The sequence below is a fragment of the Rhodotorula graminis genome (genome assembly GCF_001329695.1).
Source record: "Rhodotorula graminis WP1 unplaced genomic scaffold RHOBAscaffold_5, whole genome shotgun sequence".
In the NCBI taxonomy this organism is placed as follows: domain Eukaryota; kingdom Fungi; phylum Basidiomycota; class Microbotryomycetes; order Sporidiobolales; family Sporidiobolaceae; genus Rhodotorula; species Rhodotorula graminis.
In genome coordinates, this window is record NW_017264932.1 from 178,900 (window position 1) to 192,828 (window position 13,929).

At 67.0% G+C, this 13,929-nt stretch overlaps 6 protein-coding genes across 6 annotated transcripts; 3 read left to right on the top strand and 3 right to left on the bottom strand.

The window, feature by feature from the left end:
* Positions 1-97: 97 nt before the first annotated feature.
* On the top strand, positions 98-2,973 carry RHOBADRAFT_52713 (uncharacterized protein; the record flags this gene model as incomplete). Its single annotated transcript, XM_018416472.1, has 9 exons — positions 98-339; positions 403-873; positions 940-1,508; positions 1,643-1,824; positions 1,929-2,022; positions 2,102-2,181; positions 2,291-2,368; positions 2,466-2,634; positions 2,723-2,973. The coding sequence occupies 9 exons, from the start codon at positions 98-100 to the stop codon at positions 2,845-2,847; spliced, it is 2,010 nt and encodes a 669-aa protein (XP_018271725.1). The 3' UTR covers positions 2,848-2,973.
* Positions 2,974-3,085: 112 nt separating this feature from the next.
* Positions 3,086-5,487, bottom strand: RHOBADRAFT_43099 (uncharacterized protein; the record flags this gene model as incomplete). Its single annotated transcript, XM_018414173.1, has 8 exons — positions 3,086-3,123; positions 3,188-3,492; positions 3,632-3,839; positions 3,945-4,111; positions 4,230-4,734; positions 4,800-4,922; positions 5,028-5,286; positions 5,479-5,487. 8 exons carry the CDS (start codon positions 5,485-5,487, stop codon positions 3,086-3,088), a joined length of 1,614 nt encoding a protein of 537 aa, XP_018271726.1.
* A 221-nt stretch (positions 5,488-5,708) lies between these two features.
* RHOBADRAFT_52715 (uncharacterized protein) lies at positions 5,709-6,703 on the bottom strand (the record flags this gene model as incomplete). Its single annotated transcript, XM_018416473.1, has 4 exons — positions 5,709-5,922; positions 6,002-6,120; positions 6,185-6,394; positions 6,466-6,703. The coding sequence occupies 4 exons, from the start codon at positions 6,701-6,703 to the stop codon at positions 5,806-5,808; spliced, it is 684 nt and encodes a 227-aa protein (XP_018271727.1). The 3' UTR covers positions 5,709-5,805.
* A 554-nt stretch (positions 6,704-7,257) lies between these two features.
* RHOBADRAFT_52716 (polysaccharide lyase family 14 protein) lies at positions 7,258-11,313 on the top strand (the record flags this gene model as incomplete). The annotated part of the gene is made up of 11 exons (XM_018416474.1): positions 7,258-7,843; positions 7,922-8,182; positions 8,309-8,482; positions 8,596-8,772; positions 8,902-9,075; positions 9,159-9,344; positions 9,462-9,632; positions 9,710-10,027; positions 10,103-10,481; positions 10,558-11,029; positions 11,109-11,313. 11 exons carry the CDS (start codon positions 7,258-7,260, stop codon positions 11,166-11,168), a joined length of 2,958 nt encoding a protein of 985 aa, XP_018271728.1. The 3' UTR covers positions 11,169-11,313.
* Positions 11,314-11,609: 296 nt separating this feature from the next.
* Positions 11,610-12,670, top strand: RHOBADRAFT_52717 (uncharacterized protein; the record flags this gene model as incomplete). The annotated part of the gene is made up of 3 exons (XM_018416475.1): positions 11,610-11,708; positions 11,773-11,955; positions 12,020-12,670. Coding segments are annotated over 3 exons (857 nt in total), but the record flags the coding sequence as incomplete, so codon positions are not given.
* A 135-nt stretch (positions 12,671-12,805) lies between these two features.
* RHOBADRAFT_43103 (uncharacterized protein) lies at positions 12,806-13,821 on the bottom strand (the record flags this gene model as incomplete). The annotated part of the gene is made up of 4 exons (XM_018414174.1): positions 12,806-13,105; positions 13,221-13,284; positions 13,363-13,429; positions 13,497-13,821. 4 exons carry the CDS (start codon positions 13,819-13,821, stop codon positions 12,806-12,808), a joined length of 756 nt encoding a protein of 251 aa, XP_018271730.1.
* Between the last annotated feature and the right edge of the window lie 108 nt (positions 13,822-13,929).

Sequence of the window (13,929 nt, forward strand, 5' to 3'; positions counted from 1 at the left end):
GGTCGCGCGCTGCGCTCGCTCGCGCACTCTCGTTCAATCTCGACACTCGCGCTCGCCACAGAGCGCACTACGCCCGCACAAGCAGCACTCGCACACCATGCTTCGACCCCGTGCGCCCACCGGCTTCGCTCGCCGCACGTTTGCCACGACTCGATCTGCGCCGCCCTCGACCTCGAGCATCGGGACCCGCGCCGCCCTCGTCGCTGCGGGTGCGGCAGCCGCAGTGGGCAGCTACACGCTCGTTCAGCAGCAGCGCGCGCTCGACCTCGACCCAGAGCCGGCCAAGGGCAAGTGGGAGACGGGAGGGGTGGGGCAGGCGATGAAGCCCGAGGTCTTCCTGTGCGTCCTGCGCCTGGTCAGAGCCAGCCAGATCAGTCACTGACCGGTACTCTCGTCGCGCAGCTGGGGCCGCAACGCGCACGGTGTCGCCTCGCCCTCCTCGCCCGCCTCGGTCCCCTCGACCGTCAAGCGCCCTTCCGCCGCTCCCGCCCTCTCGACTTTCATCCTTCGCGACCTCGCCCTCGCCGAGACGTACGGCGTCGCAGTCGATGCGCGCGGCGACGTCCTCCAGTGGGGAGCGGGCTACGGCGGGTCGGGCGTCGAGCGCACGCTCACGGGCAAGGACCTCGTCCGCGCCGTGCCGACGAGCGAGGGCAAGGTTTTTGGCCTGACCAAGAAGGGCGAGGTGTGGGTCTTTGCGAGCGACAAGGCGTCGCAGCGGCCGGCAGGGCAGGCGGTCGACGTCGCGAACGAGGCGCGCGACGGTGGGTGGAAGTGGGTGCTGGGCAAGGGCACGCTGTGGGGCCGCAGCGGGCGCAGCGACGTCGAGGCGTTGAAGCTCGTGACCGACGTCAAGCTCGACAAGGGCGAGAAGTGCGTCCCCTCGTCCGCCGTTCCTCCTCGAGTCTGCCCGCAGCTTACCCAACCCTCATCCCGCAGGTTCATCTCGCTCTCTGCCGGCGCCTCCCACCTCCTCGCCCTCACCTCTCGCGGTCGCTCATTCGCCCTCCCCCTCTGCCTGTCGGCCAACACGTACGGCCAGCTCGGCGTCCGCTCGGTCACCCTCCTCGCGCCGCCGCACCCGGGCAGCTCTCCTGCGGGCGCCCTCACGGTCCGCCTCGAGCCCAACGAGCGCCTCAACGAGATCGACTGGAGCAAGGAGCAGCAGGCGCGACAGCCGAAGAAGATCGACCCGCTCCTCCTTCCCGCCATCGCTCCGCCGACGCCGTCCAACCCGAACCCCAAGGGCTCGCTCGTCCCGTCGCTCAACACGCCCGGGCCCAACAGCCTCAACGAGTCGTCGCAGCTCCAGCTCCACCCGGACCCGGCGCACCACGCCGCTCTCGAGCGCTCGATCCACTTCTGCACGACCCTGTCCGAGATTCCGGCTTTGCGCGGCATCGAGGTCGCCGAGCTCGTCGCGGGCAAGAAGCACAGCCTCGCTCGTCTCGGCGGCAAGGCCGAGGGACGCGTCCTCGGCTGGGGCGCCAACAACTACGGGCAGCTCGGTGAGTCGTCCTGCCCGCACGGCTCCTCGACGGTCGACGGTGCGCCCCTCTGCGGGCTCGTCGCAAGGCGCAACGGCCTCGCACGTACCAAGGCGTTTTCGGACAAGAACCTGACGACTTCTTGCTCCTCGCAGGTCTCGGCCCTTCCCTCTCGTACCCCATCATCCCGGTCCCGACCGAGGTTCCTTTCATCCGCTCACCCGCCTACACGGGCTCGAGCAAGTCGGCGCACGTCGCATGTGAGCGCATCGCGGCCGGCGGCAACGTCAGCTACTTCGTCACGCGCTCGAGGGAGAACGGCGTCGACCTGCTCGCTGTGCGTCCCCCTCCCTCTCTCTCGTCGTTCCTCCTCCCCGTCGCCGTTCCTGCGCCTCGAGCCCGTCGTCTCGTACTGACCTGCTTATTACACGCGACACGCAGACGGGGCAGGGGCAGTTCGGCGCGCTCGGCTACGGCCAGTGGGCGCACGCGACGTCGCCGGTGCGGGTCAAGACGGTCAGCGGCCTGCGCGAGTGTGCGTCCCAGTCCTCTCGTCCTGTCGAGCGTCTCCTCGCTCGCGAGAGACACTTACCTGGCTTCCGTGCGGCGCGCAGGGAACGAGCAGACGGGCAAGGTCGAGTTTGTCGGTATCAAGGACGTGCAGGCCGGCGAGGGCCACGTCGCGGTCGTCCTCGTACGTCCCAGCCTCTTCTCTATCTTTATCGTCTCGTCTCTCGGCACGAGGAGGACGGTGTCCCTCGACGGTAACAGTCGCAGGACCTGACCAGGAGCTCGTCTCGCAGGACAACGCCGTCAAGCACGACGACGGCTCGGCTTTCGGCCGCGACGTCTTTGTGTGGGGCTACAACGAGTTCTACCAGGTCCGTCACACCCTCTCTCATTCCCTCTTCGACAGACCGAGCCTCGTACCGCTCTCGACCCCGCACTGACTCCTCCTCTCTCGTCCCCCTCGCGCAGCTCGGCACCGGTCGTCGCTCGAACCTGCCAACGCCTCAGCACCTGGCGCCTCTCCCTTATCCCGGTCCTGCCCCGACCGCCATCGCCGCTGCGCCCGAGGCGCCCGTTTCGCCCGAGGGCTCGCTCAGCAGTGGAACGACGAGCCCGATGCCGCACAAGCGCATGCAGCGTGCGTCCTCCTCTCTCTCTCTTTCTCTCTCTCTCGGCCCGACTGGAACGAGACATCGACTGACGACCGTCATTGGCCCATCTCGCAGTCTCGCCGTCGCTCCCGACGCCGAGCCTCAAGGACGCCAAGTTGCCGCGAGGGACCGTCGTCGAGGAGGCGATTGTCGCGGGCGACGGCGGCTCGGGCGTCTTCTGGAGGGTCGTCAACCCTTGAGGAGGACGAGGAGGAGAGACTGATCGAGACGGGTAGAGCAGGAGGGGCCGGACGGACGCGATGCGGCTCTCGAGGACGAGGTTCGACTTGTAGCTGTACGAGCAATGCTTCCTTCTCTTCTCTTCTCGATTCGGCTCCACGAGCAAGCACAGCGGAGACCGAAAGGAGGGCATTCTCTCGCTCGGGCCTCGGTTTGAGATACTGCTCTCTAATTGCACGTCGTCGACCTCCTCAGGCTCTATGCTCCCTCCGCGGCCTGGAGCGCCGCGTAGTAGGCTGCGAGAGGTCGAGAGGGTCAATGTCCCGTCCGCAGAGAGGGAGAGAGATAGAGGGGACGCACCCTCGGCCTCCTCGAGGCACCTGACGTTGGCGCCGAGCTTGTTGACCGTCTCGACGTACTCGTCCTCCTCGACGCTGTCGAACACGATGCCGCCGCCGGCCTGGAGGTACGCGACGCCGTCGCGGAACACCATGGTGCGAATCGCGATGCACGTGTCCATGCCCTTGCTGAAGTCGATGTGGCCGACGGCGCCGGCGTACACGCCGCGACGCTCGCGCTCGAGCGACGCGATGAGCTCGATGGCGCGGATCTTGGGCGCGCCCGAAACGGTCCCGGCGGGGAAGATGGAGCGGAAGGCGTCGAACCTGCGAGGTCGAGAGCGAGAGCGAGGGCGCGAGAGAGGGAGGGAGGGCGGGAAGGGGGAGGGAGAGAGAGGTTTGAGTACGAGCTCGCTCATGGTGCGGGTCGAGTCGCGCCACGAAGAGAGAAGGAGAGGGGACGGACCTCGTTAGGCCCTTGCGCAGCTTGCCGCTGACCTGGCTCGTGAGGTGCATGACGTGCGAGAACTTCTCGACCTGCATGAGCGAGTCGACAACGACCGTCTCGGGCTGGCACACGCGGTTGATGTCGTTGCGCGCGAGGTCGACGAGCATGACGTGCTCGGCGCGGTCCTTGACCGAGGCCGACAGCTCGGCGGCGAGGGCGGCGTCCTCTGCGAGAGGGGGGCGAGGGGACGAGGCGAGAAGGTCAGATCACGCTCTTGGCGCCCGTCGCTCACGAGCTCCATGGAAGGGAAGAGAGAGGCACGTCGACGTACCGGCCGGGTTCTTGCCCCTCCTGACGGTGCCCGCGATGGCGTGGTTCGTCACCTTGCCGTCGTCCTCGACCTTGCACAGGCACTCTGGGCTCGCGCCGACGAGCTGCGTCCCCTTGCCGCACTCGATGTAGAACATGTACGGCGACGGGTTGAGCTGGCGCAGGTGGCTGTCGCGGGAAGCGGACGAGTGGGTCAGGACTACGCCCTAAAGAAAAACGCTCGAGCCGCGACAAGGCGACGCTCGTCGACGCCGAGCGAATCGAGAGGGGAACACGCCCGACGCACCGGTACACGTTGAACGGGTGCAGCTTGGTCTCCCTCCGAAGCCGCTGGCTCGGCACGGCTTGGATGATCTCGCCCTGGACGATCTTCTCCTTGAGGCTCGTGACGAACCGCTCGTAGCCCTCCTTGCCGACGTTGCTCAGCTTGTCGAGCCGAGCGTACCGCGCCTCGGGCGTCTCGCCGGCGGGGACCGACGCGGGCACGACGGGCGGCTGGTGCGGGAGCGGGAGCGGCGTCGAGGCCGTGACCTTTGCGGCGACGGCCTTGATCTTGACGACGGCGGCGTCGTACGACTCGCGGACGGCGTCGTGCGTCGCAGAGGCGGCGTCCTTGGCGTACACGTGCGACACGACGTACACGCGCTGGAACAGGTGGTCGAACGCGACGACCGTGTCGTGCAGGAGGAAGACCGAGTCCGGGATCCCGACCGGGTCCGACAGGTCGTCGCGCGCCGTCTTGGGCTCGAAGAAGCGCATGCAGTCGTACCCGACGTAGCCGATCGCGCCGCCTGTGACGAGGCGGGGTCAGGACAGTCGTCGGGGCGCGAGGGAGAGGGAGAGAGTGGCGGCGCACCGGTAAGAGGAGGAGCGCCCTGGACCTGGATGAACTTGTAACCGTCGAGCACCTTTTCGAGCGGCACGAGCGGGTCGCCCGAGACGTCCTCGGACGGCCCTGTCCGGTACACCTTGTCCGGGTCTGCGAGGGAGGGAGAGGTGGGTCAGCAGCCGCGCCTTGACTCTTTGCGGCTCCGCCTGAGCGCGCGCAGGGACATCGAAAGAGAGAGAGGTTCTGCCGACTCACTGGCGCCGACAAAGCTCCACCTGCCCGCCGTCTCGCCCTTGACGGCGCTCTCGAGCAAAAAGCTCTCGACGCCGCTCGCGCCGTCGGTCAGGCGCAGGTAGGCGATGACAGGGGTGAGGACGTCTGCTGGCAGGGTGGCCCAGATGGGGAGGCAGTTGCCGGCGGGCTGAGGGGTGGCCGACGAGGACGACGAGGCGGAGGTCGAGGACGAGGGGAGGAGAAGCGCGAGGGCCTCGTCGAGCGTGTGCGAGAGCTTCGGCTGTGGCGAGAGGGGACGAATGCAAGGTCAGCATGGTGCGCTGCAGGCGTGCACTTGCTCGGCGGGCGAGGCCAGGGATCGCTGACACCCGAGGTCGCTGATGAGGAAAGGCGGGCGGGGAGGGAGAGGGCGACGGCGGCCTCTGGTCGACGCGGCGATGGCTCTGAAGGCTGGATAGAGAGCTGCACTCACGAGTGACATGGCTGCAGCTGGCTCTGGGGGCGAGAGAGCGGTGGTGCGCGAGTCAATCGCCTGCGTCGGACAACCTCGAGGTCGTCGGCAAAGCTGTCGACCGAAACCAGCTCTCTTGGCCTTTCTGCGTCGACTGCAGCCCTCGTCCGCCATTCAGACCGCAGCTGCGCATTTTTGCAAGAGCGCGCGCGACACTCTCGAAGGCAAACCATCGGCGGGAGGACGATGCTCGAGGAGGACCAGGTATCATTCCAGCAGGGTATCGCGTCCACCATCTCGCACGCTGACCTCCAAGTACGCCCTCCGCCCGTCCACCGCGCGAGCTGCTCACGCAATGTCGTACTCGTCCCTCGCCCTCCGCTCGCGCTCGAGCCGGGTGAGCTGCGCCTCGGCATCGGTGAGGATGTCGTCCCACGAGACAAACAGCTCGGACATGGTCGAGATCTGCGTGAATGGGGGTCGATGGGAGGGTCAGGACGAGGTGGTTGAGAGGAGGAAGGAGAGAGCGAGAGAGAGGACGGACGTAGTCGTTGTACCGCTGCAGGAGCGCCATCGTGCGCGTCTCGAGCTCGGCGTAGGTTGCCGCGACGGGTTTGACGTCGTCCTGCACCTGGGCGAGCGCGGGCCGTAGCGGTTCGAGGTCTGTGGGGGAAACAAGGTCAGCTCCGGGTCCTGGCTGAGCGAGACCAGGTCGAGGGGGACGGACCGCCGAGCTTGCCCGCACCAGCGACGTCCTTGTCGTCGAGGACCTGGAGCTCGCGCAGCTCGCGCTCGAGGGTGCGCAGGTCGTGCTCTGCCTCGAGGACGAGGGCGAGCTGGGCGGCGTGCGATGCCGGGCCGCCCGTGTCGGCGGAGAGGGGTGCGGGTGCGGCGGGGACGGCGAGGGCTGGGGAAAGGAGTGGCGCGTTGAGGTCGTCTGCGGGGCGTGCAAGGGAGGGTCAGCCGAGGTCGGGCAAGCGAGAGAGGAGGGAGGGGGAGGAGGAGGACAAGGGGACGTGCAGTTGCGAACAAAGCGGCGCAGGGCGTCTGTGCTCGCGGGAGCGTCGAGTGCGTGGTCGAGTGCGGTGTTGAGGGTCGAGATGCGCCTCGCGACGGGGCTAGCTGAGTGAGGCGGCGGGGTCGACGAGGACGGCGAGGGGGCGACGAGCGACTCGAGGAAGCGGACGCGCAGGTCGAGTGCGAGTGCGGGTGAGATGGGCTGTGGTGGTGGCTGGAGATGTTCCATGGCCCGTCTAGGCTCGCTGGATGTGGTGGTGAGGGAGGGAACGCCTCGTCGCCTCGTCGTCCTCATCAGTCGATGAACCGGTGTCTGTGGTCGACTCTCGCTCACTCGCCCACTCGAGCACCTGTTCGATGGACAAAGGTCGATCACAGAACACGGCCCACCGAACCACGCGAGCACCTAGCAGCGGCGGTTGCCCTGTGCGCCGAGCCGGACCCGCCTCGTCCAGCCATCTCGCCTCGACCGCTCGACGACCTCCAGCCCTCTCGCCTCGCACCTGCAACTCGCACTACCGGCCACCAGCCGTCAGTATGCCCATCCACGACACCCTCGACTTGCCCCCGTCTCCCTTCTCCCTCCCTCTCCTCTCCTCACTCGACTCCGCCTCGACCTCGCTCAACCACCACCACCACCGCCGACGACCAAGCAGCGCTTTCCACCTGCCTGCCTCGTGCGTGCGACCACCTCCACCTGGGCACCACCCCTAGTCGTACTTCCCTCCCCCCAGTCGACTCGCCTGCGCCCTCCCCCACCCCACTCGACGCACCTCTCGCGCCATGGTCGCCTCGCCCCTCTACCTCGTCACCCTCGTCGCCACCGCCCTCTCGGTCGCAGCCGCACCCCACCACAAGCGCACGCCCACCGCCGCCGCCGCCTCGGACCTCGACCTCGCAGGCCTCGAGCCCCGAGTCGCCCTCGTCAACGGCTCGTCGGCGGCCGCACCCGCACCCGTCGAGGACCTCACAGCGCTCCTCCCCTCGGCGACGGCGACGGCGACGTCGCCCTCGGTCGCTCTCGTCACGTCGCTCGCCCTCTCGTCCGAGCTGCGCGCGCTCGTCAAGCGCAACGCGCCCTACGAGCACTTTGCCGCCCTCCTCGCCCGCCAGCTCCCGGCCGCAGCATCGTCCGAGATCGACGTCCACTCGCTGTACCTGTCGCTCGTGCGCTCGCGCGCCCTGAGCCACGAGTCGCCGACCCCGTGGACGCCCGGCCAGAGCGCGCGCTACAGCGCCTTGGCGCGCAGCAGGGCGAGCGCCACGAGCAGCATGCGCAAGGCCGGCACGTGCAAGATCACGAGCGACTGCGTCACGACGGCCCCCGCAAACGCCAACACGTACTGCGACGACGGCAAGTGCTCGTACCGTACGTCCCTCTCTCTCTCTCTCTATCTCTCTGTGCCTTTAACCGAGCGAGGACTGACACGCCTTGTCTCCTCGACAGGCTGCCGTTCGGGCTTTGCCGACACGGGCTCGTCGTGCGTCTCGACCTCGACCTCGACCACGACCACGACCAAGAAGAGCGCGTCGACGACCAAGAAGGCGACGACGACGACCAAGAAGGCGACCACCACCACCAAGAAGGCGACCAAGACGACTACGACCAAGGCGCCAGCAGCCACGACGTGCGCCGTCAGCTCGGACTGCAGCAACTCGGTCCCGGACAACTCGAACCGGTACTGCGACGGCGGCAAGTGCTCTTACCGTGCGTCCTCGTCTCTCCCGCCTCTCCGGAAGCTCTGCTCGAGACGTCGCAGACGCTCTCGTACGAGCGCGCAAGAGTCTGTACCGCCAGAATCCCTCCTGACCTCGCCTCGTCCGATTCTCGCAGGATGCCGTTTGGGCTTTGAGGCGTCGGGCTCCTCTTGCGTCGCCACCTCGACCACCACCACGACTACCACGAGCGCTCCGCCGGCGACCAAGACGTGCGCGGTATCGGCCGACTGCTTGAACGACGTGCCCGACAACTCGAACCGGTACTGCGACGAGGGCGAGTGCAGCTACCGTGCGTCCTCTTCTATTTGCGTCGTCCGCCTCCTCGAGATCGTGACGCAGTCATTGCTCTCAAGAGGCTGCATGTCCGGGAGAACGCGTCCTGACCTTGCCTCGCTCGCGCAGGTTGCCGCTCGGGCTTCGAGGCGTCGGGCTCGGCCTGTGTCGCCACCTCGACGACCGCCACGACAACTACTACTACCGCACCTCCTGCCGTCAAGACTTGCGCCGTGACGTCCGACTGCTCGAACGAGGTGCCCGACAACGCCAACCGCTTCTGCCAGGATGGCGAGTGCTCGTACCGTGCGTCCCCTCTCTCGCTCCCCTCTCCTTCTTCTCGCCTTTCTCGACGTCAAAGACGCTCGAGAGGGCGTGCGCGAGAGTCTGGACAGCTGGAACCGGTCCTGACCTCGGCTCGTCCGCTCTTCGCAGGGTGCCGCTCGGGCTTCGAGGCGTCGGGCTCCTCCTGCGTCGCCACCTCGACCACCACCACGACTACCACGAGCGCTCCGCCGGCGACCAAGACGTGCGCGGTATCGGCCGACTGCTCGAACGAGGTGCCCGACAACTCGAACCGGTACTGCGACGCCGGCGAGTGCAGCTACCGTGCGTCCCCTCTCTCTCCTCGGCCTTTCTCCCTTTCTTTCTCTCTCGAGAAGCACCACCTGACCGCCCTCGACCACATGCAGGCTGCCGTTCGGGCTTCGAGGCGTCCGGCTCGTCCTGCATCGCCTCCTCGATCACGGCTACGACCGCCACGACCACCACCACGTCGGCGCCGTCGACGCAGACGTGCTCCATCTCGTCGGACTGCACGACCAACAGCATCCCGGCCAACGCCAACCGCTACTGCGCCGACAACGTCTGCTCGTACCGTGCGTCCCTCTCGCCGCCTCGTCTCTCCCTCTTTCCCTTTCCGTCTCTCCTCTCCTCTCCCTTGGCCCTCTCTGAGCAAAACACTGATTCTCTCGATCTTCTTCCTCGACGTGCAGACTGCCGCTCGGGCTTCACCGCCTCGGGCTCGTCGTGCCTCGCCGAGACGACCTCGACCTCGACCTCGACCGCGCCCGAGGCGACGCAGACGTGCAGCCTGTCGTCCGACTGCAGCAACACGGTCCCGGCCAGCTCGAACCGCTACTGCGACAGTGGCGTGTGTACTTTCCGTGCGTCGAGCTCTCCTTTCTCCTCTCGTTCGCTCTCCCTTTTCTCGACACTGACGAGGAGCTCGACGTGCGTGCAGGCTGCCGCTTCGGCTACACGCAGAGCGGGTCTATCTGCGCCTTCTCGGGCACGGGCGGCTCGAGCGGCACGTCGTGGGCCCAGTCGTCGTCGGTCACGACCCTCGCCGAGTTCAAGTCGGACGTCATCAACTCGGGCCGGTTCTCGTGGGGCGACACGCAGGGCAACCTCGCGCTCCTCGCGCAGGGCGTTCCGGCGAGCGAGTGGACCGGTGGCGTCAAGCGCGACTCGGAGCCGGCGCTCCAGGTCACGTACCCGGCGGGCTCGAGGAACCCAAGCTTCTCGCCGGTCGGCGGCATGGGCTTCTACACGTCGCAGAGTGCGTCCCCTTTTCTCTCTCTCCTCTACCCTCTCTCGGCGGAACCTGACCCTCTCGTCGTGCCCTCGCCCGCAGTCGACGTGACCCAGGCGACCAACGTCTCGTTCTCGTACTCGCTCTTCTTCGAGGACGGGTTCAACTTCGTCAAGGGCGGCAAGCTCCCCGGACTGTACGGTGGCAAGTCGGCGTGCTCGGGCGGCAGCGCCGCCGAGAACTGCTTCTCGACGCGCCTCATGTTCCGCAAGGACGGCGCCGGCGAGCTGTACCTGTACGCGCCGCGCGAGAAGCAGGTCGACGCCCTGTGCGAGCTCGGCCCGCTCAGCTACTGCAACTCGGTGTACGGCATGAGCATCGGCCGCGGCAGCTGGACGTTCAAGACGGGCGAGTGGACCGACGTCCGCCAGGACGTCTGGCTCAACACGCCGGGCAAGGCCGACGGCGGGTTCAACATCTGGTGCGCCCCATTTCTCTCCTTCTCTATTTATCTCTCGTGCCTCGTGTACTGACGACGAGTGTGTGCGCGTCTGCAGGATCAACGGCAAGCTCGTCCTGTCGTCGTCCGAGGTCTACTACCGCAACTCGGCGGTCGGCCAGATCGGCACGGGCCCGTCCAACAGCACGCTCGTGCCCCTCATCGACTACGACGCCCTCCCCGACACGGTCGCGATCCCGAACGGCGGCTTCAAGCCCGACAACGGCACGGGCGTGTTCCGGCCCTCGTTCGTCACCAAGGTCGTCGGCCCGACCGAGACGGCGACAGCGCAGCAGTACGAGGACACCAACGGCGACATCACGGCGACGAGCCTGCCGTTCGACTGGGAGGCGCGCAGGCTGCGCCGCCGCAACTCGGTCGCGCTCGCGACGCCGACACCGACGCTCGCGCCCGTCACGCCGAGGCGGGTCGTCGCCCTCGACAAGCGCGCCGGCACGGTCGCGACGACGGTGCCTGGGTTCCTCGGCGCCATGTGCCAGACCTTCTTCGGCGGGTCGTCGATCGACTACGTGCGTCGGCTCTCTCTCCCCTTCTCTCGCCTTTCTCCTCGTCTTGCCTTACTGACACATCTTGCGCCCCCTCCCGCAGAACTCGCCGACGCTGCAGCACTCGTACTTCCGCAGTTTCGCCCTGCGCATCAACGGCTGAGCCGTCCTCGGTGCGACGCCAGGAGGAAGAAGGAGCCGTGCAGGTCACGGGCTTCTCGAGCGAGGACGTTCCCCTTAGACACTTCTTTACGACGGTTCATAGCGCTCCCAGAGAGCTTGTTGTACTACTGCAGGTTTCGCCTCGGCTCCCTGTTCCCTCGCTCGCCGTCGAGAGTAGGAGAGAGCCGGCGAGGCTCGTGCGTCCTCCGAGCGTCCGGCTCGGCGGATCGTTCTCGCTTTCTCAACCCTGTTCGTCGCCTCACTCTGCCTTGCGTGGTGTCGAGAAAGTGAGAGACAGCGTCGGCGCGTCGGCGTCCACCACCTCCGCTCCTCTCGAGAGAGGCTCGTGCGTCCGCGGATTATCCGACGTCGCCTGCCGAGCGCCGTCCGCCGACGCCTCTTCGCTCCTTTCCCTCACTCTCTCGACCTCGCTTCTGCTACCATGAGGGCGCACGAGTGTGCAGTGTGCTCGAACCAGACGGTCAAGAAGTGCGCGGCGTGCGAGTCGGTGTTCTTTTGCTCGCCGGCGTGCCAGAAGGCGGTGCGTCCAGCTTCTCTTCCTGCGGCCGCGCCCGAGCCGTCCGAGACTGACGTGAACTTTGCAGGTCTGGTCGACGCACAAGTGGGCCTGCGGCAAGGGCTTCCACACGTTCTCGCAGGCGCCGCTCTCGCACGACGAGGTCGAGCTCCTCCACAAACTCGACAAGATGGAATCGGGCCGCACCAACAGCCCGTGCAACTGGCACTTCTTCCTCAAGCGGGACAAGCTCTCGCGCCGAGGCGTCAACGTACGCCCACACCGGCCCGTGGCATGGCGCTCGGACCCCGCCCTGACCTTCTGCCTCTCTACAGGACCTGCTTCGCGCGCTCCAGGACCCCGAGTGCCGTATTCCCGAGCCGAGCAGGACGCTCATCCTCTCGGACCTTCGCGGCAACATGTTCCGCGCCGCGTGCGACGAGGGCCTCGTCGACAAGTTCGAGGTCACGCCCTGGGTCCTCGTCGGGCGCATGTACCGCGAGCTCTGGCGCAACAACGGCGTCAAGTTTGGGTCGAACAAGGGCATGGCGCAGCTTGTCGGTCCGACCCTGAACCAGTACCTGCTCCTCGAGACGCTGCGCGACAGACGATCCTCGGCCAAAGGAATGCCCGAGGGCGTTCCCGACGACGTCGAGGCGCTCGCCCTGCAGCGCACGTCATCCTCTCTCGAGGAGCTCGTCAAGAACGTCGTCGAGGTCTCTCGTGGGGTGCAAGGGCGCGAGCTCGATGGCCAAGGGCGAGACGCGGTCACGGACGCCGTCCTCCGCATCCTCGACAAGTGCGAGAAGACCCGCACGACGCAGCCAGGCAGGCGCATGTACTGCTTGAACGGGCTGAGCGAGATCGTGAGCATCGTCAGGATGTCGTGACGCGAGGTCGGGCGACTTGAGAAGGTCAGAAGGAGCGCGAGGATTGGCGAGCGTAGCGTCGTGACGAGCGAGTGCAACGCTGCGAGACTGCCCGAGATTTGAGCAGCTCCGACCTCGACGAGGAAAGCTCAATCTCTCGAGTGGAAAGCGCAGAGAGCGCGGTCAAGGAAGGAAAAGTTCGAGGTTGCACCCTTCCCTCCCGCAACGCGCGCGCTCGATGCCTCCCTCGCCTCACCACGGGTACGCCAAGAGCTCGTTCGCTCCCTCGAGCACTCTCCCGTACCTGCCCTCGTCGTCCGCCAACCCGCGGCTCGCACCGCGCTCTCGCTCGCCCGGCAACCGCATGTCGAGGAAGCGCGTCCACAAGTTGTGCGTCTCGCCACACGCAGCCGCCGCGGACCCGCAGATCGGCGGGTAGGGCGGAACGGGCTTGAGGTACTGCGGCTGTGCTGGGCGAGCTGGCGAATCGGGTCGAGGAATGCGAGTCGAGGGGAGGGGAGCGGCGTCGGCGGCGGTCGAGGGCGGTACGAGCTGCGCACGGTCGATGAGGTCAATCAAGTTAATAGAAGGGCGAGCATGACGTCGAGCGAGTAAGAGAGAGAGAGAGAGAGAGAGAGAGAGAGAGAGAGAGAGAGGGAGGACGCACCATGTGAGAGCGGTCGCTCGCGAACGACTCGAGGAAGGTCTTGCCGGGCACGACGCGAAATCGGCTGTGACGAATACCGTCACCGTTAGTCACCGTCGCCGATGAGGTGTACGGAGAAGGCGACAGGCGAGAGGAGACGCACCTGCGCAGAGTAGGCTCGAGGACGCCGTCGCGGAAGAGGTCCGGTCGAAACGTCTGAGCGACATATTCTGTGGGCATCGTGGCGAGTCAGCGGTCGCACGCAGGCGACAGGATGAAGAGAAGAAGCCGACGCACCTCGCATCGGTACCACCGCACCCAATCTCGAGTCGCGGTCGAGGACGACGACCCGCTCCGGCGCGACTTGCTGCGGCTCGCCGCCTGCCCGCTCCATAGCGACCGCGACGACATGATAGTCCCACACGACGTAGTGGCCCTGGTCTGGTCCTTGATGCGACGCCTGCTGCTGGAACAGGAGGGCGTGGCGGTCCAGGTTCGAGACGAAGACGGCGAACGAGCGCGAGAAGCGCGGCGAGCCTTGAAGCGTCGCGAGCAGCTGGTAGACGTTCTCCTCGCAGTAGAACGGGGTGTAGTGCGCCTCGTCGACTGGCTGCGCAGCCATTTGCCGCTGCCGCCGAGGAGGTTTGCGGCGCGAGGAGGCGAGGCGACGAGGTGGTCGACAGGCGACACGCGCACGGCGTGGCTCGAGCGCAGACTTGCGGGATCGGGC